The sequence below is a fragment of the Ascaphus truei genome, chromosome 17, assembly GCF_040206685.1.
Source record: "Ascaphus truei isolate aAscTru1 chromosome 17, aAscTru1.hap1, whole genome shotgun sequence".
Lineage (NCBI taxonomy): Eukaryota > Metazoa > Chordata > Amphibia > Anura > Ascaphidae > Ascaphus > Ascaphus truei.
Window position 1 is genome coordinate 31,163,603 of NC_134499.1, and position 20,616 is coordinate 31,184,218.

The following is a 20,616-nucleotide window of genomic DNA, read 5'->3' on the forward strand; positions in this document are numbered from 1 at the left end:
CCCCATTTAAAAAAAGATCTACATTTATCAAACAATGGAACAAAGATTTTTTGATTGTTACAAATACATATTTCAGGAACACCTATGCAGTTAATATAGGACAGGGGAGGCTTTCTGTAATTATAATATATTTTCTTTCCAAAGAAATATGTAAACAACAAAGTACCAGTGAAAATTAAAATGTACAATGTAGTGACCGTACATCTGTTATGAGAAGTATGTAGGTGTCCTTTCGCAGGTTATGTAGGTATATCATCGGGCAGCTGATTAGCTGAAGGAGGGAGAAGCAATTACAGGAAAGGAGTTTTAAAAATTTGGTGTAAAAACAAAGGGGCAATAAAAAGAACATGGGGTGACGGAAAGATCAAAGATGTCTCTTGCAAGATCCGAGAGACGTCCTTATCTGCCCAATCCGAGAACTACAAACACAAAGTGTGCAGGGAAAAAAACAAAAGGACATGAATCGAAATGAAAAACTGAATGGAATTCGCAAAACAACCTCCTGTTTAACTTGGGATGGAACAAGCAGAGTAAGAAAAATAGCGAAGGGTCAGTGTAATCATTAACCTCGGAGTTTGACACCAGTATGTTCCCGGGAAGAATCACCTGTTGTTTGCAAGAACCATGACTAGACTGGAATGTGAAGAGAACAGGAAAACATGATATTTCAATAACATGTGTGTACCTGTCACCTATCCTATAGTACAGAGAGGCCTTTGGTGATGTCGCTTGGCACCGCCTTTCAATCTATAGCTGCATTAAATGCATTTCATGGCCATCTGCCACACTGCAGAACAGTGTTTTTTAACCCTTATAATTATATAGTGAAATTCAGCGGAACCCCAACCCTCTCTAATAGTGCGCCTGAGTTCAGATGCATTGTAAGGAACCCCAACCCTCTTTTATAGCATGTCAGTGATCAGATGCATTGTAAGGAACCCCAACCCTCTCTAATAGCGCGTCTGAGAAGATGCTTTGTAAATGCTTCTGTATTTAGAACAATTTTCAAATGACCTGAGAATTGCAGGGAACCCTTTAGGGATGCTGTTGGGGAACTCCTCTTGAAAAACACTGTTCATGGGGAAGACATTTGTATATTTGCGATTTGAGTGCATACATTGGCTGCTACAGTGTATACAATCTTCTTGGGGTTTTATCCAATCCCCGTTAGTGACAAGAACACCATTCACACACACTGACCCTTTAATGCCTGCATTAAAAACAACAAATTACAACTCTTAACACCTCTATTTTCATCCAGAAAAAGAGCGGAGTGAAATTACGTTTCAGCCTTCCCCTCTCCCCCCAAAAAATTCCATAACCTTGAAAGTCCCTTGTATACACCTTATTAACACACATTTTAAAGACAGAAAAATAAATTAGTAATCAGATAAATGAGTTAGGAAAAAAAGGAAATAATTAAGGAAATGTTGCGATGTCAGAAACAGTTTCTGGCAGCAGACCATGTTAGATGCCTATGCAGATAGTGGGACGTGTAGCAGAGGCACATGAAGTCACATCCCCCACATCCATTACAGGTTTGCCTATCAAATAGCGTGTCTGGAATAATGGGAAGAGGAATGTTGCAGTGGTATCAGATATTTGATATTTTGCAAAAACATCACCAAAAAGTTGAAACTTCCCCCCAAAAACAAAGCACAGCACAATGTATCCAAGTTTTCAGTTTTATTGTCAAAGTAAATATATACTTTATGAGGAACGTAGGAGAAAAATACAGTATTATGTACAGTGGCTTCATAGATATATTTTTACTTTGCTTTAATTTACACACATTTCCGATACGTTATTTAAAGGTATTTCATATGGAGGCAGCTACAGTATATACACCTTATTTACATACATTCATAGGATGTGAAGTAAACCGGTTGATACAAGTTACTTTATTATACAAGGCTTTCTACAATTAAAAAGGAATGCACAACTCATTATTCCCTCGTCACCCAGAGGGGCCGTTTTGAAAATGTGTTGGTTCATGGCCCCTCTGGCAGCAAAAGTGTTAAAATGGTGTTTACATATAATTATGCTTTGATTAAGGCAGAATCGAAGTGTTTCATTGCAAGATTCACAGGGGGGATAGACAGAGACAGAGAGAGAGGCATATTAAAACACTAACAAGTCATTTGTCCACCCTATGGAGCAATGAGTCCCACTGCTACACAGCAGCTAGGGCTTTAAGGACAGTCAGCAGCATCTATAGCAGAATTTATTTTGTACTGTAATTGGGGGGGAAAAGGACAAAAAAATACAAATATTTCCAAGTCCCCAGATATGTAGTATATACTTGTAAAGGTATTTGGATACGAGCACCCAGAGTGCCGTGGCGGGGCAGGGTGACGGAAGGCCAAGGATCCCCTCTGTCATTAAGTAGGTCACTGGTGGGTTAATGTGGGCTGAGGCTTTTATGCAGGTTGTGAGGTGTTATGAGTGGAGCTTTAAGGGGAAGGTATAAAAGGTCGGGGGGGGGGGTTACCTGGCTTCCTCTTCCTTTGCAGACAATGGGCAGATATGGATATATTATATTATTAAATAAACATATATTGTAGATAATGTATATGTTCAGCGATTGTATAGATATGTACATGAATATATCATATATTCAGCTGCATGGTGGATGCATTTCACGGTTTTAGCTTGGTGGGATGGTGTGGAGTTTAGCAGGTGAACCTTGCCGTTTAACTCGACTGGTGGAGAACGGTGGACCTCTTGAGTTGTAGTTGTGTGGGCGGGTGGAAGAGCGAAGTCATGCTAGGCTAATGCAAAAGGTATGGGTGTGACCTCCCCCAGCATTGTAATGTTTGTTCATAGTGTCATCAGTCTTACAGCAGCGGTGGCGATTTGGGGTTTCGAGCCACAGGTATCCCATTGACTTTTTGTTAGTGTTGGGTTATTTATTCATTCATTCACCTTTGTTCTGATTGTTAATAAAAGCTGCAGTCAAGTTTTATTCCAACAACCATGGTGTTAGTGTGTTAATTTAAAAAAAAGGTGGGACTGGAGGGGAACCAGAATCGAGGCTGGGTTAGTCATGCAGTTTCCCACTCCCCAGGCACTGACGGGGTTAAGTTACCAGACGCCAGCCTGGGAAGGGTTAAACCAGGCATATTGTAAAAAAAAAAAAAGTAGAAGAAAAAAAAAACCTCAGACTACGGTACAGAATGGGATTTACTTTCAACTATTTTTCTTTTACAAAAATAAATTGGTTTAGGGGGAATCTGATTCCCCCTATTTATAGGAACGTGCCTCTGTCTGAGAGTACACCTCAATAAAAGGAGGGCAGGAGTCAACTTTGTATTGTGATTGACTAAACATTTACAGCATTTGAAATATTAACAGCACTTTCACTGGACATTTAACGGCGTCAGATACCTAATAACATCTGATTTGGCAGAAACAAGATCACGTGAGGTGCTTTAACGCCCCTGATAAGATATGGACTTTATTAACAGCAGTTACAGCCCATTTGCATAATATTATCGTGAAGGTAAAAATAAACCACGGGTAAAGAGCTGTGCGCGTTTGATCTTTAAACTCCACTCCTCTGTCTAATAAATACTGATATGGTTTTCTTTTCACAGGAGAGTTTTGCATTCGGACTCAGGCCTCTTGTAGCTCGGAAGCGAGGACCGTAAATATTCAAAAACAGAAATAGACAGCAAATAAGGATTATGTCTCTCTCACAATTAGGGATGGGCAATCTTTTCGCCCCAAGTTCGCGACCCAAGCCAAATTTGCCCCTTTTTTGCCCCAACAAAAATTTGCCCGGTTTTAAAAAGTTTGCAGATGGTTCACCCAATAAAAAGGATCAATGGCCTGAAATATTGTTTTTGATAAGAGATAAAGCTCTCTTTCAGAGTTTGGATCAGGGGCGGCAAACTCCAGTCATAAAGAGTTACCAACAGGTCAGGTTTTCAGGATATCTCTGCTTCAGCACAGGTGGCTCAGTCGAAGCAGCGATATCCTGAAAACCTGACCTGTTGCTGGCCCTTGAGGGCTGGGAGTTGGCCACCCGTGGTCTGGATGTTGTTTTAAAATATGGATTTGCCGGTGAAAGTTGCCAGTTGCGTAAGAACTTCGAAGTTTCGGCACCGTTTCCAGAACTTTTTCGGTCCCCAAAAATTTGAGGGAAATATTTGCAAGTGTTAGAACCGCGGCAAAGCGAATCTGGGCAAATTCACGCCTCTCTGCATACAATCAGTCCATAACAACTGCCACCTCAGGCAGTGAAATGGCTAACAGAGCATTGGGTCTTTAAACACACAGAGGATACAGCAGAGAAAGAGGAGACTTCACCCATGAACCAATGTGTGCATTCCATCATCCGGCTTGGAATGCCATATAGGACAGACAGCACACTCAATGCCAGGGCTGCCATGCTTGAATTAGGTCACATGGTGCAGGAAGTAAGCTTCAGCCTCGCAGACTTCATATGAGGCTGCAGCATGATTAATCACCTGGGATAATAATAATGAACTGTTTATGGGTTTTTCTGTGACAGGTTCAGTTTCATGCATTAATTTAACAAGGAAACCTTTTCTCTTGCAAAGCAATGCGTCATTCGCCCCTCTGGCTGCAACGGGGTTAACCCCCTTTTGGTGCTGGATGGGTCCGCAATGATTTGAAAAAGTTACGGGGTTGGGTCCATATCTGCTAAGTGGTGCTACCAACCTGACAGCTAAAAGACAACTTCCAGTCCATTCTTATAGAATAGCACCACTTAGCAAATATGGACCTAGATGTTTGGGGGGGGAGGGGGAAATCACACTGAAAATGAGTATGCTATTTTGTATACGATACATCACTACACATTGGCCCATATTTTCTAAGCAGTCTTCTGCCATAAGACACCTTAAACGTATGGACTCGAATGGACTGGAAGGTGCGTTATAGCAGAACACTGCATAGGAAATAGTATCCGGTTTTTCCTTACCCTCCCTACAGAAGATAAAAGTAGAAGGGGCCACAATGTTGTTTTTTTGAGGTCACACTTTGCGTGGTACTGCAGCAGATGTAGGAGATGTGCTCACTCAATGGCATCAAAGTTGCATTGACAAATAACCGGTCTTCTTCTTGAGTTTAGCCGTGCAGATCACGGTTTAACCGTACTCGCTCCACCAGGACACAGACAGCAGCAAGAGCCGAGAGCATTTGTTCATGACCAGGTGTCAGCAGAGCGGAGAAGCACCCTGGAGGCTCGGAGGTTGGGAAGCACCCAACAGCCACATGCCTCTTCTATCATTGGACCACCCACCAGGTGTGATGTTCTAAGGTTGGGGTGGCCAGCTCCAGTCCTCAAGGGCCACCAACAGGTCGGGTTTTAAGGATATCTCTACTTCAGCATAGGTGGCCCAACCAGTGACTCAGTCATTATGGCTGAGCCACCTGTGCTGAAGCACGGATATCATTAAAACCTGACCTGTTGGTGGCCCTTGAGGACTGAAGTTGGCCACCCCGGTTCTAAGGGTTTAGAAGTAGCTCAGGAAGCTTACACAATGGAGGACAGTTACAAGTAATGCTCTCTCCCTGTAAGGTGCAGTTGCACCATTGTAAGCTGTAAGGCAATGCCCAATCTCATGAACCCCTTCACTGTAAGCTGGGGCAGTGACACATTGTATTCCAGGCCCCTCTGGCACCAAAATGATGGAAGAAATGTAAGTACTTTGGATTTTCCTGGTGCACCTAATGAATTAACAAAAGGCCCCTACAGGAACATTCTTCCTGATGTCACCGTTGTACCTTCACCAAAGAATATAAAGCCAGTCCCAGTAATTCAGTCCCGCACATGAGATGTAAGCACCGGTATTGATTCAAGCCGTACTTGGAAACCTTCCCCATCATAACCCTTTCGGGGAGCGCTGAGCGTAGCATATACGCGGCTGTTCCTTTGCAAGATCCCACTTCAAGCAGCATTCGGAACCGTATTAAAGGGGAGCCGGCTGCTGAACGCAAACATTCGCTGCTGATGTCACGTCGTATGGAGAGTCTGTTTCACACGCAATAATTTATCACTGGAAGACGGACAAAGTGCTGTGGTTCACATGTTCTATGCAGGGCCCAGTTGGGTCAGTTTGATAAGCGTGTGGAGCGGCTGCTTCGGGGAAACCTGTGGACCTTGATATGTTTGGACAGGTGGTCACTGCGGGCAAACTTCTTCTCGCAGATGGCGCACTGGTATGGCTTCACCCCGGAGTGTGAGCGGCGGTGCCGGGAGAGCTCGTCCGACCGGGAAAACCTGCAAACAACACAAGAAAGACACAGTATGTAAAAGTGCCTCGTAATCCTCCCCAACCACAGTGACGGGGTTCAAATAGCCCATCCAATAAAGTACACTAGTGCACAACTGGGCAAACTTTATATACTACATCTATTACTTGTGCAATCAACACTGCAAAGGCAAATGAAAATAGACGCCCAAAAAAATAATAATGCAAAAACATTCAATAATATTTGGTCCTTTTGGTAACACAGTCTGTCCCTTCTTCAAATGTCCACTGGCTCTTCTCTGTCATTGTTTGTTACTTTGTATAACTTACTTCCCCTGCAAAACATGCCTAGCACAGTAAACTGTGTAGCAAGCACCCCCTTACACATTGTATCAGTATGTACTGATGTGTTATTATTCTTGTTTCTTATACTATGTGACCGTTGCATACTGCACAGCGGAATTTACTGACCAACCATAACAACAATATTCGGTTTAACCCCTGCATAGACTTGCGATGTTAAGTCAATATATTTATCATTTGGACTATGACAGGGGGTCTCCAAACTCAGTCCTCAAGAGACACCAACAGGCCGGCTTTTATGGATATCCCTGTTTCAACACTGGTGGCTCAGTCAACGACCTGTGCTGAAACAGGGATATCTATAAAAGCCGGCCTGTTGGTGTCTCTTGAAGACCCCTGTACTATGAAATGGTCCACTGGCCTAGAAATCACTCATACGACCATTCAATAGTAGCAGAACTATAGGCCACAATAACTCCATAAAACAATACTTGTGGCTGCGAAATTGCAAGCCTTTTACAAGTCAGAAGAGTAGCGTTTGCAGAACTCCAGACGCCTCCATGTTATTGTAAGTTTGATGTTCTAAATGCAACTCCAACTTTAAAGCCCCAAACGTGCTTACTAAAATGAGAATCTGCATTCTAGTCACAGAAACATCTGTATCCAATTTAATAAAGATGAAGCTTCAGAGAGGAAGCGCCAGCGACGTCTCAACAGGCTGGATCCACTTATCTTTGTATTGAAGCCAAACTCCACCTCTTGGCCAACCCTCAAATCATTTATGGCCACCCCCAATTATGGAGAGAATTAAACAATATATTTACGTGTCAGGAGCCAAGAAGAACAGTGGGTCTTGTGCCAAATGCAATTAATGTCAGAAGCTACAATCTGTCCACAACTTTGCATGTTACATCAAGGAGGGAAGGGAGCGATGCTACAGGTCCATATACCCTGGATTTGACATATTTAGTAACGGCAGTAGGTTTCGCAATGTACACAGTTTGCAACATTGGGTCCAAAGAGGTTGGACCCTGTATCTGGTACCGGCCATCATAGGCTCCCACTGCCATGTGTGGAACGGGAACACGGATTTTAGAGGAAAGATATGGGGACTCCCTCCCTCTGCTCACGTTACCCATGAATGTCTCGTTTACACACACCGAACTGTAACATGAAGCACATCAAATAAACAGAGAGCGAGTCATCGGCAACACAACAGGAACACGAGGTTTATAACCTTCTTTGGAAAGGTTTTACATCACACGCATTGTCCTGAATTACAGCAGAGGGTAACAGTGTGGAAATACATTTCCGAACTAGGACAGGGACTGACCCAGAAGAGAAGTGATCTTGCTACAGTACATCAGCTGTCCTTTTCCTAACCTCCGGCTGGGGATACAAGATGGGCACAGTGTCAAAATCAGCTCCTTCTACTCCTTTCAAACATCTGATTATGACATATTGATTTCTTCACAATGCTACGCTGGAGGCCATTGAATAGCAGGGAAGGAGTGGCATAGTCACGGCAGTCTTGGAAGTGGCCGATCACTGTAGAAAACAAAGTGTCAACTACTTTTGGCCACGGGGAAGTCACTTTATCTCCCCGTTGATCATGCTCACAGCAACAATTACTTGCCATTCTTGTTTTAATCCACAGTGCTTGAACTCCATAAGGATACAGTAACAGATACATAAGGATACAGGGTCCTTCACATTATCTCCTCATCAGTTGGAGATATGTGCTGCAAAATCGTCTACATTACAGATGCAATTCTCTAGCTTCATCTAGGTCTGTTGCAGATCTTCTGCTAATGCAGGGAAGCTCAACTCCAGTATTCAAGAAACCGCCCCCTCCCCCCCCCCCCCCGGGCTAAGGAATTGCCCACACGTCTCTGGCCAATACAGCAAATTATTCTGCAGTTGTAACATGTGCACTGGAGATAAATAGACTGACACGCAAAGGACAAAGCAACTGGTAATGTAGCCCAACAAGTATTAGAACAGATACAATGAAGGGCTGAAGGTTCGTTATGTTTAGTACAGTGCTAGCTGCAATGTTATGCTAAACGTCTCCTAATCAATGCTTTCTAGATGGATTAATGTACTTTATAATTGACGAATGATCTCCTAGGTCCTGCCCATTGTGTTCACCATTTAACACAATCTTTTGCATGCTCTGAAAATAGACAATAGGCAGCTGGTAAGCGTGAGAATCTGCTCCTCAAACTGTGCAAGTTTCACAAGCCTAACATTTGGAAGCCTGTAGTTATGCATTTATCTTGCCTCGTAGCCGGGTGGCGGCGGGCTCGACCTTAGGCTTTATGGGGGGCCCAAGGCAGCACACTGGCAGTGCCCCCCCTCCCCCGTAAAAAAAGTTAAGGGAACTTACCTTGATGAGCAGCCCACCTCCGGCAGCGCCATGTGACGTCACATTGACATGGCAACGCATCGTCATACGACATCGGTCACCATGGCAAGGCAACGCTGCAGGAGGTGGTCCGCTCCAGAAAAAGGTAAGACCCCTCTCACAAAATGAACAGAGACACCTCTGACACACCTCTCTCTGCCGGTCCGGGGACCCCACGCTTCTTCCTCCCCCTCCTCCTTTCGGCGCCGGGATCCAATTTCCGCCCGACCGGTGGGGGAGCTGGAGCAGGGGGAGTAAGTTGGATCCCGGTGCCGACAGGAAGAGGGAGAGGATGGAGCGCGGGGCTCAAGTGGTTTTGGAGCTTGCTTGTGGATAAAAAGCAAAACAACACCCCCTTTTCCTCCTCTTTCGCCCACACTCTGCCCTCCAGAGATGGCACTTTCCCCCTACGTTCATGGCAGGAGAGAAAACGGAAGCTGTATCACACTCATCAGCTCAATGCATTCCATGGCGACGTTAACATGTAGGTCCCAGTGACCTTGCAACTGTAACAGATCAGCGCACTGGTCAGGAGATAATTACAGTAGAAATTGTTCTTGGGAGTTTGCTGGCGCTTAATCTGCAGCTCCAGTACAGCCGATCGGTTCAGGTTACAGACACACATCACAAGGTTCCTATTTCGGGGAAGCATGGAGCCCGATCATAGGTTTGAATACCAAATCCTATTTGCACCCAGCTCTTTGATTTCAAAAAGGTGCCTACACATTTAGGCAGCCTCCTGCCCCACCAGCAGCACAGGGGTTAAAAGTAGTGTGACTCAGTAGGATAAGCTGTTCCATTCACATGATTCCTGTGCAGGTCACATGTTAAAACAGGTAGCGCTGATGCCTGCAGGAGCAGGTTAGATCTGCCCAAGTTGGTGCAGCAGCAAGGCGAGTTTACTACAGGTTACAAAGCACAGCTATAACACTGTAACACGCCCTGGGCAAGTGCCTGGTTGTTTGATATGCATGGCCAACATGTCAGATTAAGCAAGCATTCGCATGCAGCTACACATTCATACTAGGACTGAACACTGCCAAAAGTTTAAACCAGGGGTGGCCAACTCCAGCCCTCAAGGGCCACCAACAGGTCAGGGTTCCAGTATTTCCCTGCTTCAGCACCGGTGGCGCAATCAGTTGCCAAGTCATTCTGACTGAGCCACCTGTGCTGAAGCAGTGATATCCTGAAAACCTGATCTGTTGGTGGCCTTTGAGGACTGGAGTTGGCCACCCCTGGTCTTAACCTTTAATGCAACAGTATTGTCTCTTGCCAATGATGACCGCTCCCAATGTTCTCTAACCCCCCTCCTAGACCTCTTCAGGATGCTCGTAAACCCTCCTCCCCTTTGCTTGGAAAGATTTCAGCTCCATCTATTCAAATACATTCTCCTGCTGGTTATCACTGTGGATTGAAAGGACAGCGGGGGAAGAATGGACCACAGTTTTGTTCTGTGACTAATTCAATGCTGGAGGTGTCTGCAGTACATTATCTCAGCCAATGTGCTCCACCCCCCCAGGAATTGTAAGTGGATGCAGGAAGGGTGTAAGTACAGGCTGCCCCTGGATTAATGGCCAGCAGCATTAGGCCTCGTCCAGGGTTGCTGGTTGCTGGCGAAGGCGCGATGAGGCGCGCTTCCGCTCGGCACTGAGCCCCTACAGTCACAATTAGAGCGGCTTTAGTAGGGGCTCGCCTATGCTTCCGCAAGCGCGCGGAAGCGTAGATTTTAGCAGATTTTTACATTTCAGCGTTCACTGGCCCGCCCCCGACACGCCCCCTGACGGCGCGCTATCTAAGGCCAGGGAAAGCACCCGCTTTCCCTGAGCCTCAGCGCGCCTCAGCACGCCAGCGGGGAGCTTGGCCTAGGCCTTAACCATCCTGTATTGCTCTCCAGGGCTACAAACTAAGTGTCATGCTTTAGGCTTGTTATATAGTACGCGCTGCTGCGTGAGCAGGAGCGCACCCGGCAATGCGCATGCACGTGACGTGCGCGTTTAGTTGCTATAGCGCAAGCGGTTAGGGGGCGTGACTCTGACGTCACAGCGTTAGGCAGCAGCGCGAAAATACAATTCTCTTTTATTCTCTCTGGTCTGCCGCGCCACCGCTCACGGCCGTGCGCTCGTCCCAAGTATACAAACATCTGGCTAACACAGCCAATTATAATTGACGCGCGCGCGCGCACTATATTACAGCCCATAGAAATCTCAGAAAGCAACAGACACGCTGGCAAGTGAGAGAAGTGGGTGGGGGAGAAATAGACCCCATATTTACTTATCAGTCCTATTTTATTAGACACCCTCCGGCACTAGAAAGACACCTAACAGTGGCACAAAGTGAGTAGGGGGTGCAAGGTAGCTTCTCCAAAAATACTGGACATAATGGTATAAGATATGATGCGCTCGAGACACACACACACACACACACAAACACCTCTCTCTGCTCTATGCTGTTTCCTCCTCTCCTTTGCCCCACCCTCAGGCTCCTGACACCTCCTCCTGATTAGCTACTGCTGGGTAATGCAGCCAATCAGGATGGAGGAAGCTGCCCAGCCCCCTAGCAACAGCCCTGCTCTCTCCCTGCTCTGGGAAATCCCACGGCCCCCTCAAGTCGGTCAGGTCAGTTAAAAACTGGACACCTAACAACCCTAAAAGTGGGTCATAAGGTGTCTTGCAGCACTGGTTTAGTAGCACATAGTAAACATGGGTTATGATTTCTGTTCAATATGGGTGATCGTCTCACAGTGAGGGGTATATACGTATATATATATAAGTATGTATATATTATATCTTTTTACAATACTGACCTCCACCCACATCCAGGCCATGTGCACGCAAAGGGCTTCTCTCCCGTGTGTCTGCGCAGATGGGCTTTGAGGTGGCTACTCTTAGTGTACATCTTTGTACATCCCGGGAAAGTACATTTGTGCATTTTAATGAGTTCTGTGGTCGGATTCTTTTGAAACTTCTGACCCACCAGGATTCCGGCTTGTCCCTGAATCCCACCTCCGGGCCCCACAGGCTTAGCAGCGATGGGCACTGGGGCTATTCGGACAAACTTTGAGGACAAGTTGGATGACTGAACTAGCTGGGGCACCAGAGCGAATGTCTGGCCTTGAATGTTGACTAGAAGTTGCGCAACTTTAATGTTGTCTGGGAACTGTGGCTGTGAAGCAGGACCGTCGTTGGACTCTTGTTTAATCTCGATGGGTTGGATCTGAAGAATAACTGGGATTCCACCCTCAACAGCTAGAGCACCGGAGCCATTAGCACCTGGTTCCTCCTGCTCTGTGCTGTTTGGCTTGTCACTTGAACCCTCCTTCATACTGCTGCCTGCTACAGGGACCTCTCTGAGCTGCTCCGAAAACAACTGAACACAATTTCTCAGTTCCTTGGCATCATGTTTAGCTTCATCTTTGAGGTCGGTTTTCATATTCTCCTCCAGGAACTCCTCGATTTCGTCTAGCGTGGGTTGAAACGATGATGCTTCCTCCATTTCCACCCCAAACTCGGGGAACTTGAAGAACTCCTCTTTGACCACTGGCTGCTGTCTCCTTTTGTCCCACCACGATAATGAGGTGTTGCCCAGTGATGTTTGGGACAAAAGGTAGTCCAGGATGCTGTCCTGGCTCTCCACGCTGCATGTGCTCCCGTAGCTGGAGCCAAGAACTTGGGAGTCAGGACTAGAGCAGGAGCGGAAGCTCGACGAGTCACTGTCATCCTCTGACATAGGCGAGGGCAACATCTGATAGGTCCTCCCTCCCATCAGCATCTCAGCTGTGAATCCAATGGCAGACTGAGTGGATGAGAAGCATTCATCTGTAGGATGCAAATGATCCACCATTCCTGGATGAGCTTCTAAGAGGGTCCCACCAGCATATGCAAGAAGATACACAATCCAAGGATGTCTGCAAGCGAAAAAAATATAAATGCAGTCAGATGGTGTTTTATCCATTGAATTCAAGTCATTACTATCTATCGATCCACCCCCTAAGATGGCAATTATATGATGATAACCTAACTCCGGCAGTTACCATTACACTCACAAAGATATCAAACCCCAATTACAAAAATAAGTGCGATTTGGTGATTCTGGGAAGAAACATGGCATTTTAACGCTCATTTTAATCATTGACGTTTATGAGACTGCAATGCTAAAAATCAGTGAGACCGTCTCTAAAATCATTGAGACTTAGACACGCATACAAAAAAAAAATATGTAAGAGTCAAAATGTTTGCACTCACATGGGACATCTCTCTATCTTATAGAAGTTCTAAGTTGTGACCACAGAACCGTGTTACTCCAATATTCACTTGTATACCTAGTGCCCTTATTTCTGCACGGTTTAATTATTCATCTGTATTTTAATAGGTCTAAATGATTATTATGAAACTCTGCATGTACAGTATGGTTGGTGCTCTATAAAAAGTATTTTAAAATACAAATGTGTCAAAATAACATGACACAAAATCACTCAAAGCGTTATACAGTGACAATCACTGCTATTCCCATCGCCAAAGTACTTGTTTCTAACAAAGTAACCCTTGGTACTACCAGAGATACCTACCCAGCATGCATTCCTTTTCTCGCCTCACTCACGCTTCCAGATTGTTCAATTACACAAACACAGAGATTATGGGAGAGAGAAAGAAAGGGCCATCTTTAATGCAACCCACAGAATAAAAAAAAAAGGATATAACCTGGATCTTACAAAGCAACTTTAGCCCTTTTACTTAGAAGACCAGCAATTTACCATGGAGATAACACATATCCTTTATCTCTTCCAGCCAAAGGGTCTCTAAGACAATGCAATACCCGGTCGTTTGGTACTGAAAGGGTTAAAGGAATAACAGGTCACTTGTTTATTGCCGAACGTGTTGCTAATGTGTTGTTTTAACGCAGGGATGTGTAGAAATTGCTAGAACTCGAGGGCAAGTTTGCTGGCTCCAGACTGAGATGGATAAAAGGGTCCTTTCTATGGGGTGCATTACAAGGGTAGCAGTCATCTGGTCGTCATATGAGAGCGGTGACTGGCCTGTGCATGCATGAAAACATCAGTCGTGCTGCCTCTAGTACAGGGTCTTTCTTCCACATGCTACACTGCTGCTCTGTCCAGCGCACTTCAAAATGAATAGTCAATAGGGGATTATGTGTGGCCTTAAGGCAGCATGGTGTGTGCATACCCGAAAACCATGCTGCTCAATGTCTCACTACAGAGTATCGATACACATTCCGAAGCTTCGTCTTTCATGGGTCTCTCTTTAGAGAAGGGAGCTATAGCGGGAGTCTCGTGCACTGCCCACTGTTGGGACAGTTGCCACTATTCAGCGGACAATAGAAGTTGTTCAATCCGGTTGGGAGATTTTAAATGTTTAGCGTCCAAGACATGCCCGTCCAGTTCAGGTTAAGATTTTTTTTTTCCCATCCCAATGCAGGAACGGGAACTGCCTATCCCGGCCTGGGCGACAAGGGAACAGATAATAGCCCTCACCTGCCCTCTGCAGCTCCCCAAAAGCCAACTGCATCACTTACTGTGCTACATTGTGTTACTTTTCAGACCTAGCCATAAGATTCTGTACGTGTATTATGTGTGAAACATCCCAATAGAGAGAGCCTGGCAGAAAAATGCTGGTGAATGTTTCGGCCTCACTCATTTTGGGGGTTCTTGAAAAGACCTGTAATCTCCTAACAGGCCAAATATCCCAGCTGGATTACCACACAATCTGGGTTTAATGTGTGGGCTATGGCAGGGGTTCTCAACTCCAGTACTCAAGACCCTCCAACCATCTGGTCTTCAGGGTATCCCTGCTTCAGCACAGGTAGCTCAATCAGTGGCTAGTCAAAGACTGAGCCACTGGTTGAGCTACCTGTGCTGAAGCAGAGAATATCCTGAAAACCTAACCTGTTGGGGGCGAGGGGGTTTTGAGAATCCCCTGGGCTATGGGCTTGGAGTGAACTTTGAAATCTCAAGAGTGAGAAGGAGCTGCTGTGTGATTATTCTACTGATCTCTGAAGTTGGAAAAGCTCCCTGTGACACTGTACCAGCCCCTTTATGTCTCAGGGACCACAGTATCAGATTGCAAGATCTTTAATGAAAGGCATGTCAGGAGATGGGTTACCATCCCGCACCGAGTCCAATAAGCTGGAAAACATAGAATACCCAATAACTGCCACGTGCATCTTCAGTGCTTGGAAGATGAAGTTGGTCTGTCGTGTAGGTACAGTAGGTTGCGAGGTTAAAGAGAAGCTGTGCTGGGATACTGCTCATCTCGTGGGGCGCACTTTTCTAAAGTTCTCTGTTGGGTGAACCCGTGATAGAGGAATTCCACTGAACGTTTACACAATATGGGAATTGCTTTATCCATCGGCCACCAAAATACCATCATACCTTTCAGGATCAGAAAGACAGTGCCGCGGAGTATATGCCATATTATAAGGCAGGGATTTTAAATTCTTCCGTGCCACTGTGCCCTCTTTTTAAAGGTTGCCAGCTACTGCCAGAAACCTGAGCGGTCAAAGAGAAAAAGCGGCCGTCTCCTGCAGCACGTGTGTTTAAATCCCTGTTTTGCTGAAGTGGGAAGGTCATTAAAAACTTATCAGTGCCTTTGAAGTGTTAGGCCTCGTCCAGGGTTATAGCTTGCTGGCGGAGGCGCGCTGAGGGAAAGCCCTGGCCTTAGACAGCTCGCCGTCTGGGGGTGTGTCGGGGGCGTGTCGGCGGGCGGGCCAGTGACATCACGGAGCTGGTTCGCCCTCATTGGGCGAACCGCTCACGTTACCGGCCCTGCGCTCTGGCAAGCGCTTGATTTTAAAATTTCCCTAAGACCTACGCTTCCGCGTGCTTGCGGAAGCGTAGGAGAGCCCCTACTAAAGCCGCTCTCATTGCGTCTGGAGGGGCTCACTGGTAAGTACCAGCGCTCCTCAGCACGGTGTCCGAGGCCTTACTCATTAATCAAAGCCACAGCATTGAAGCATATGGTGACACATGACATATTATTGTGTGTATTTGTGCCAAGTCTTTAAACCAGGGGTGGCCAACTTCAGTCCTATAGGTCTACCAACAGGTCAGGTTTTCAGGACATCACTGCTTCACCACAGGTGGCTCAATCAGTCCCTGCTTCAGCACAATCAAAGACTGAGCCACCTGTGCTGAAGCAGGGATATCCTGAAAACCTGACCTGTTGGTAGCCGTTGAGGACTGGAGTTAGCCACCCCTGCCTTAAAACGTCTCTCATCAGTGGGAGGGGGATCACAGTCTTTCTGACGCCATCCCAGTGACAGATAATGGCGCAAACATAAAGCAGAAAAAAGGGGTTAATATCGCATTTTCATCACCCTGTCAAATCCGCCAAACTTTAAAAAAACGTTACAAATCTTTTGTCCCTTTTAGCAACAGGTATGGGAGCTGCAGGGTAGTGAGAGCGTTACATGCCAACGTTTGCACCAGTTTTAACCCTTTCGTAGCCAGAGACAGGCAATAAATTGCAAAGAAATGTGTCCCTTTGGTAATAATAAGGGCTGACATTGAATTTATCATCATCATCATCATCATTTTACAGGTTTAAATTATTTCCCACTTAAACTTAAAAACAACGCATTATGGAAATACCATACCATGAAGATACCACAAAGTTGCTGAGCTCTACTGAAACCTGTACTAAAATGTTAAATCTGTTGGCAGTTAATCGGGAGAAGTAGGGTTTTTGAAATGACCCTGAAACAGATAATAGGAATATTCCAAACCATGCTGTGCAGAACTGCAAAATAGGTCCAGCGCATGCACACAGATTTTTAAATAATCCCAAATGTTTTCTTGCTTTCTGGATGCAATTAAAATATTTCTTCTTTGCAGCACTGCCAACTGCTGTCTGTGATCTAGGTGTACTTTAATCTTAAATTCCACAGTTCATACAAACCGTATTACAACAAAGGCAAGACAAGAAGCCACATCATTGCGAATTTGTGTGTATATGTATGTATGTGTGTATATGTATGAACACACACACACACACACACACACACACACACACACACACACAGTGCCAACTATGATGTTCCAACAGTCAACACTCCTAATGCAGTATAGTTCTACATGTTGTGTTATGCAGGTCAATGCATTGCTAACGACAACAGCAATAATGGGGTTAAAAGACACTTAGTAGGGTTGACAACTAGGATCAGATGCCACTGGACTCCCTACTTCCAAAAGTGGATCTCTCCACAAACACACAGATTTATATTTATATACCATGTGTTTATTATCTGGACATCTGTTCCTCTTCCCACAGTTTTATGTAGCGGACACGTTAACCCTTTTGCTGCCAGAAAGGCATGCAATGCATTCTCAGTCATTATGCCTCATATTAAGGGGTCTTATTCCGTAAGACACCGCGTAGTTTATTTAAGAAAAAGGGTGGTAAGGTGTGTTCCTGCACTTAGTAAACATGGGCCTATGTCTGCATCATGCATAGCTGTGCAGTTACAGGGTCAGCATACTCTATCCACGAGAGTTTGGGGTCATGGTTTGCAAGTTCATGTACTTTCTCTGCGCTGCTCTCCCATCCCATGCAGGGTGTCTGCAGCTGTTACCACATCTGTGCCTAGTATCTGCTGTAGTGAAGCAGTCATAATGTTATTAGTTCAGCGGTCACCTTGTCAGGATACCAGTCTCGGACTTTATTAACTGGTGCATGAATTTACTTTTCCACTTAACCATGTGGATTGTAAGCTCTTCGGGGCAGGGATTATCCATCAGCGGTGATTGCATTAAAACGAATCCATATAATGAATATGCTGCACAATGTGTGTGTGTGTGTGTGTGTGTGTGTGTGTGTGTGTTGTACTCCTGAAATAATAATAACACAATGAACACCCTAATGTGAAGAATCCCAGTGTATTGCGCTTATGAAATCGCTTCGCTATATTTCGGCGCACTGGCAGCTCCAGCAGTGAAGGGGTTAATGCGGGTTGTGAATGGCTCCCATTGTGCAGCCTGTTATTCTCCACACCCCTTTTCTTGGCCTCAGTACTGAACATGACCGCTAGTAACCCCCCTCCCATCCACCAGCTCCTCCTGTCAACATTCTCATCATAACAGCTCAGCACAGGCACATGCAGAAATAACTCTGCTCCTGAGACCCCAGCACTGGGCACAGCACCGAGCCCACAACCGGAACCTCTCCCCTGGACCGTTCCATCCCATCAGTCCAATGTTCCCAGCACCAAAAGGGTTACGCGTCCTATTGCACACATTGATTACATTAGCTGGAACAACACATTGCAGTGCAATCAGTGCGTGACTCCATGATAAATGCACCCATCACACACACCCCCAAAATACACAACATGCTGTAGAAGCAGTACTGCTATGTTTAAAACAAGATTGTATATATATAAACTCACACACATACATTTATACATATACATATATATACACACACATACATACATACATACATACGGTCTTTAAGACAATAACATTTAATGTATGCAATATGTTAAAAGTAAAGGCTGCAGAAACATTACATACACAGAAAGTAGGTCAGCCGTACAAAGAATGAGTGACATGGGGCATCTCTCTCTCTCTGATCCATAGTAAACAACCCTACAATCTGCATAACCCCCGTGCAGAGCCAGGTATAAAGGCTCTGAATACGGACATAACATCAAATTAGATCACAATACACTGTAATATAACAGAGTATCTATAGCAGTAGTATCCCGATGTCATAAATATTATATATTTATTGTATGTTCCAGATTACACAAACTGTATATTATTTGCAACAATGCATTTCTCATCATTGCTACTTTCAATAGTTAAATGCAGACAGGTCACATGCAACAACAACAACAACAACAACAACCTACAGGGAACAAACACCACCCCAGGAAACACCGAAGCAGCATGTCACCATATGCTAGCAATGTCTGTGTGTCCCTGGCTGCAGATCCCAGTATGCACATGTGCTTCTTCCTACCTGCTATCCCAGGAATGCAAGCAGGTCCCAGGGAACAGTGCGAGTTGTGTGGCTGCCCCGGGGGTGTGCTAGGCTGCTGCCCTTGGAGCTTGGCAGAGGTAATACTGGGTAGCAGTGTGTCAGCAGCAGCAGAACTCACATCTACTCTGTGTGCTGCAGCTCTGGAGTACTAGAGGACGTCACGTGACGGCTGTGTGGGTTAGGGGAAGGCTTGGAGAAGGCTCGACCACATCTCGCCAGCTCATTGGCTCAGGTGGGAAGGGGAGTGGTTAGGTATTTGTCGTCAATGGGAGCATCTGGTGTGCTGTGCACACACCCCCCTCTCTCCCCTCTCCCCCCTTCTCCTCTCTCCCCCCCTCTGCCCCTTTCTCCCAGGACTGACAGAGAGCATCGTGTGCATAAGCTCGTGCTCTGGTCCTCAGTAGATGCTGGATATGTTATTCTATTTTGTTGACAGGGGTGCTCATCAAGACCTCCCCCCTCTCCCCCAACAGGTCAGGTTGTCAGGATATTCCTGCATCAGCACAGGTGACTCAATCAGAGACTGTCTTCCCTCTGATTGAGCCACTTGTGCTGAAGCAGGAATATCCTGAAAACCTGACCTGCATGCAACAGGTTTTGGGTGAACATAGAGCTTTGGAGGGAGGAGGAATCTCAGCTTTCTTCACCTTTCTGACTTTTCCCAAACCCTTTTTTTCTGCTGTAACTAATGCAGGGGTTCTTAACTCCAGTCCTCAAGACACCCCCCCCCTCCACACACACACACACCAACAGGTCAGGTTTACAGATTATCCCAGCTTCAGCACAGATGGCTCAATCCAAGGCTCAGTTGAAGGTTCCCTGCAATTTTACAGTCATTTCAAAATTGGATGAAATACAGAAGAATATAAGGTGCATCTGATCTCAGACGCGCTATTAGAGAGGGTTGGGGTTCCTTACAATGCATCTGATCTCAGACGCGCTATTAGAGAGGGTTGGGGTTCCTTACAATGCGTCTGATCTCAGACACGGTATTAGAGAGGGTTGGGGTTCCTTACAATGCATCTGATCTCAGACGCGCTATTAGAGAGGGTTGGGGTTCCTTACAATGCATCTGATCTCAGACGTGCTATTAGAGAGGGTTGGGGTTCCTTACAATGCATCTGATCTCAGACGCGCTATTAGAGAGGGTTGGGGTTCCTTACAATGCATCTGATCTCAGACGCGCTATTAGAGAGGATTGGGGTTCCTTACAATTCATTAGATCTCAGACATGCTATTAAGAGAAGGTAGGGGTTCCTTAGAATTTCACATTATACAGTAATTAAAGGGTTCCTTAACAAAAAAAAGGTTTAAAGACACTACGTTAGACAGTTGCACTCAGAATTGTTCACTGTGGATAGGACCCTAATGTAAAATGAATAAGGTGTTCGCTGCACAGATATGTTTGTTCAGCTTCTGCTGCAGAAGTCTAAATGTTATCATCAGATATATAATTTAATTTGAACTCTTTTGTTGCGATAAAATGTGCTCACCGTTTGCGTGTTCACCGGCTCCCGCAGTGACATCCAGTTACATATTGGCTAACCTCTCTGCATTGGGCAAGAGTGCAGGACCGCGATTTCATAACCTGTTATGGCTTCTTCCGCAAATAACTACAAGTCCGAGTCTCAATTTACTTAACTGTAAATGAATAATGAATAAAGCATCGTGCGTTTTCAGCCATTTCCCA

The 20,616-nt window shown here is 45.5% G+C and overlaps 2 protein-coding genes across 3 annotated transcripts in view; one reads left to right on the top strand and one right to left on the bottom strand.

Annotated features, from left to right (window-relative positions):
• The window catches only part of TMEM43 (transmembrane protein 43), a 268,845-nt gene that overhangs the window by 82,389 nt on the left and 165,840 nt on the right, over nucleotides 1-20,616 (top strand). The window lies entirely within an intron of this gene.
• KLF15 (KLF transcription factor 15) lies at nucleotides 1,672-19,090 on the bottom strand. 2 transcript variants are annotated; one of them, XM_075574596.1, is made up of 4 exons: nucleotides 18,906-19,090; nucleotides 13,496-13,528; nucleotides 11,735-12,835; nucleotides 1,672-6,250 (listed from the first exon to the last, which is right to left on the bottom strand). In XM_075574596.1, the coding sequence occupies exons 2-4, from the start codon at nucleotides 13,504-13,506 to the stop codon at nucleotides 6,082-6,084; spliced, it is 1,281 nt and encodes a 426-aa protein (XP_075430711.1). In that variant the 5' UTR covers nucleotides 13,507-13,528; nucleotides 18,906-19,090; the 3' UTR covers nucleotides 1,672-6,081. The 2 variants fall into 2 exon arrangements, with proteins under 2 accessions (XP_075430711.1, XP_075430712.1); XM_075574597.1 differs by lacking the exon at nucleotides 13,496-13,528.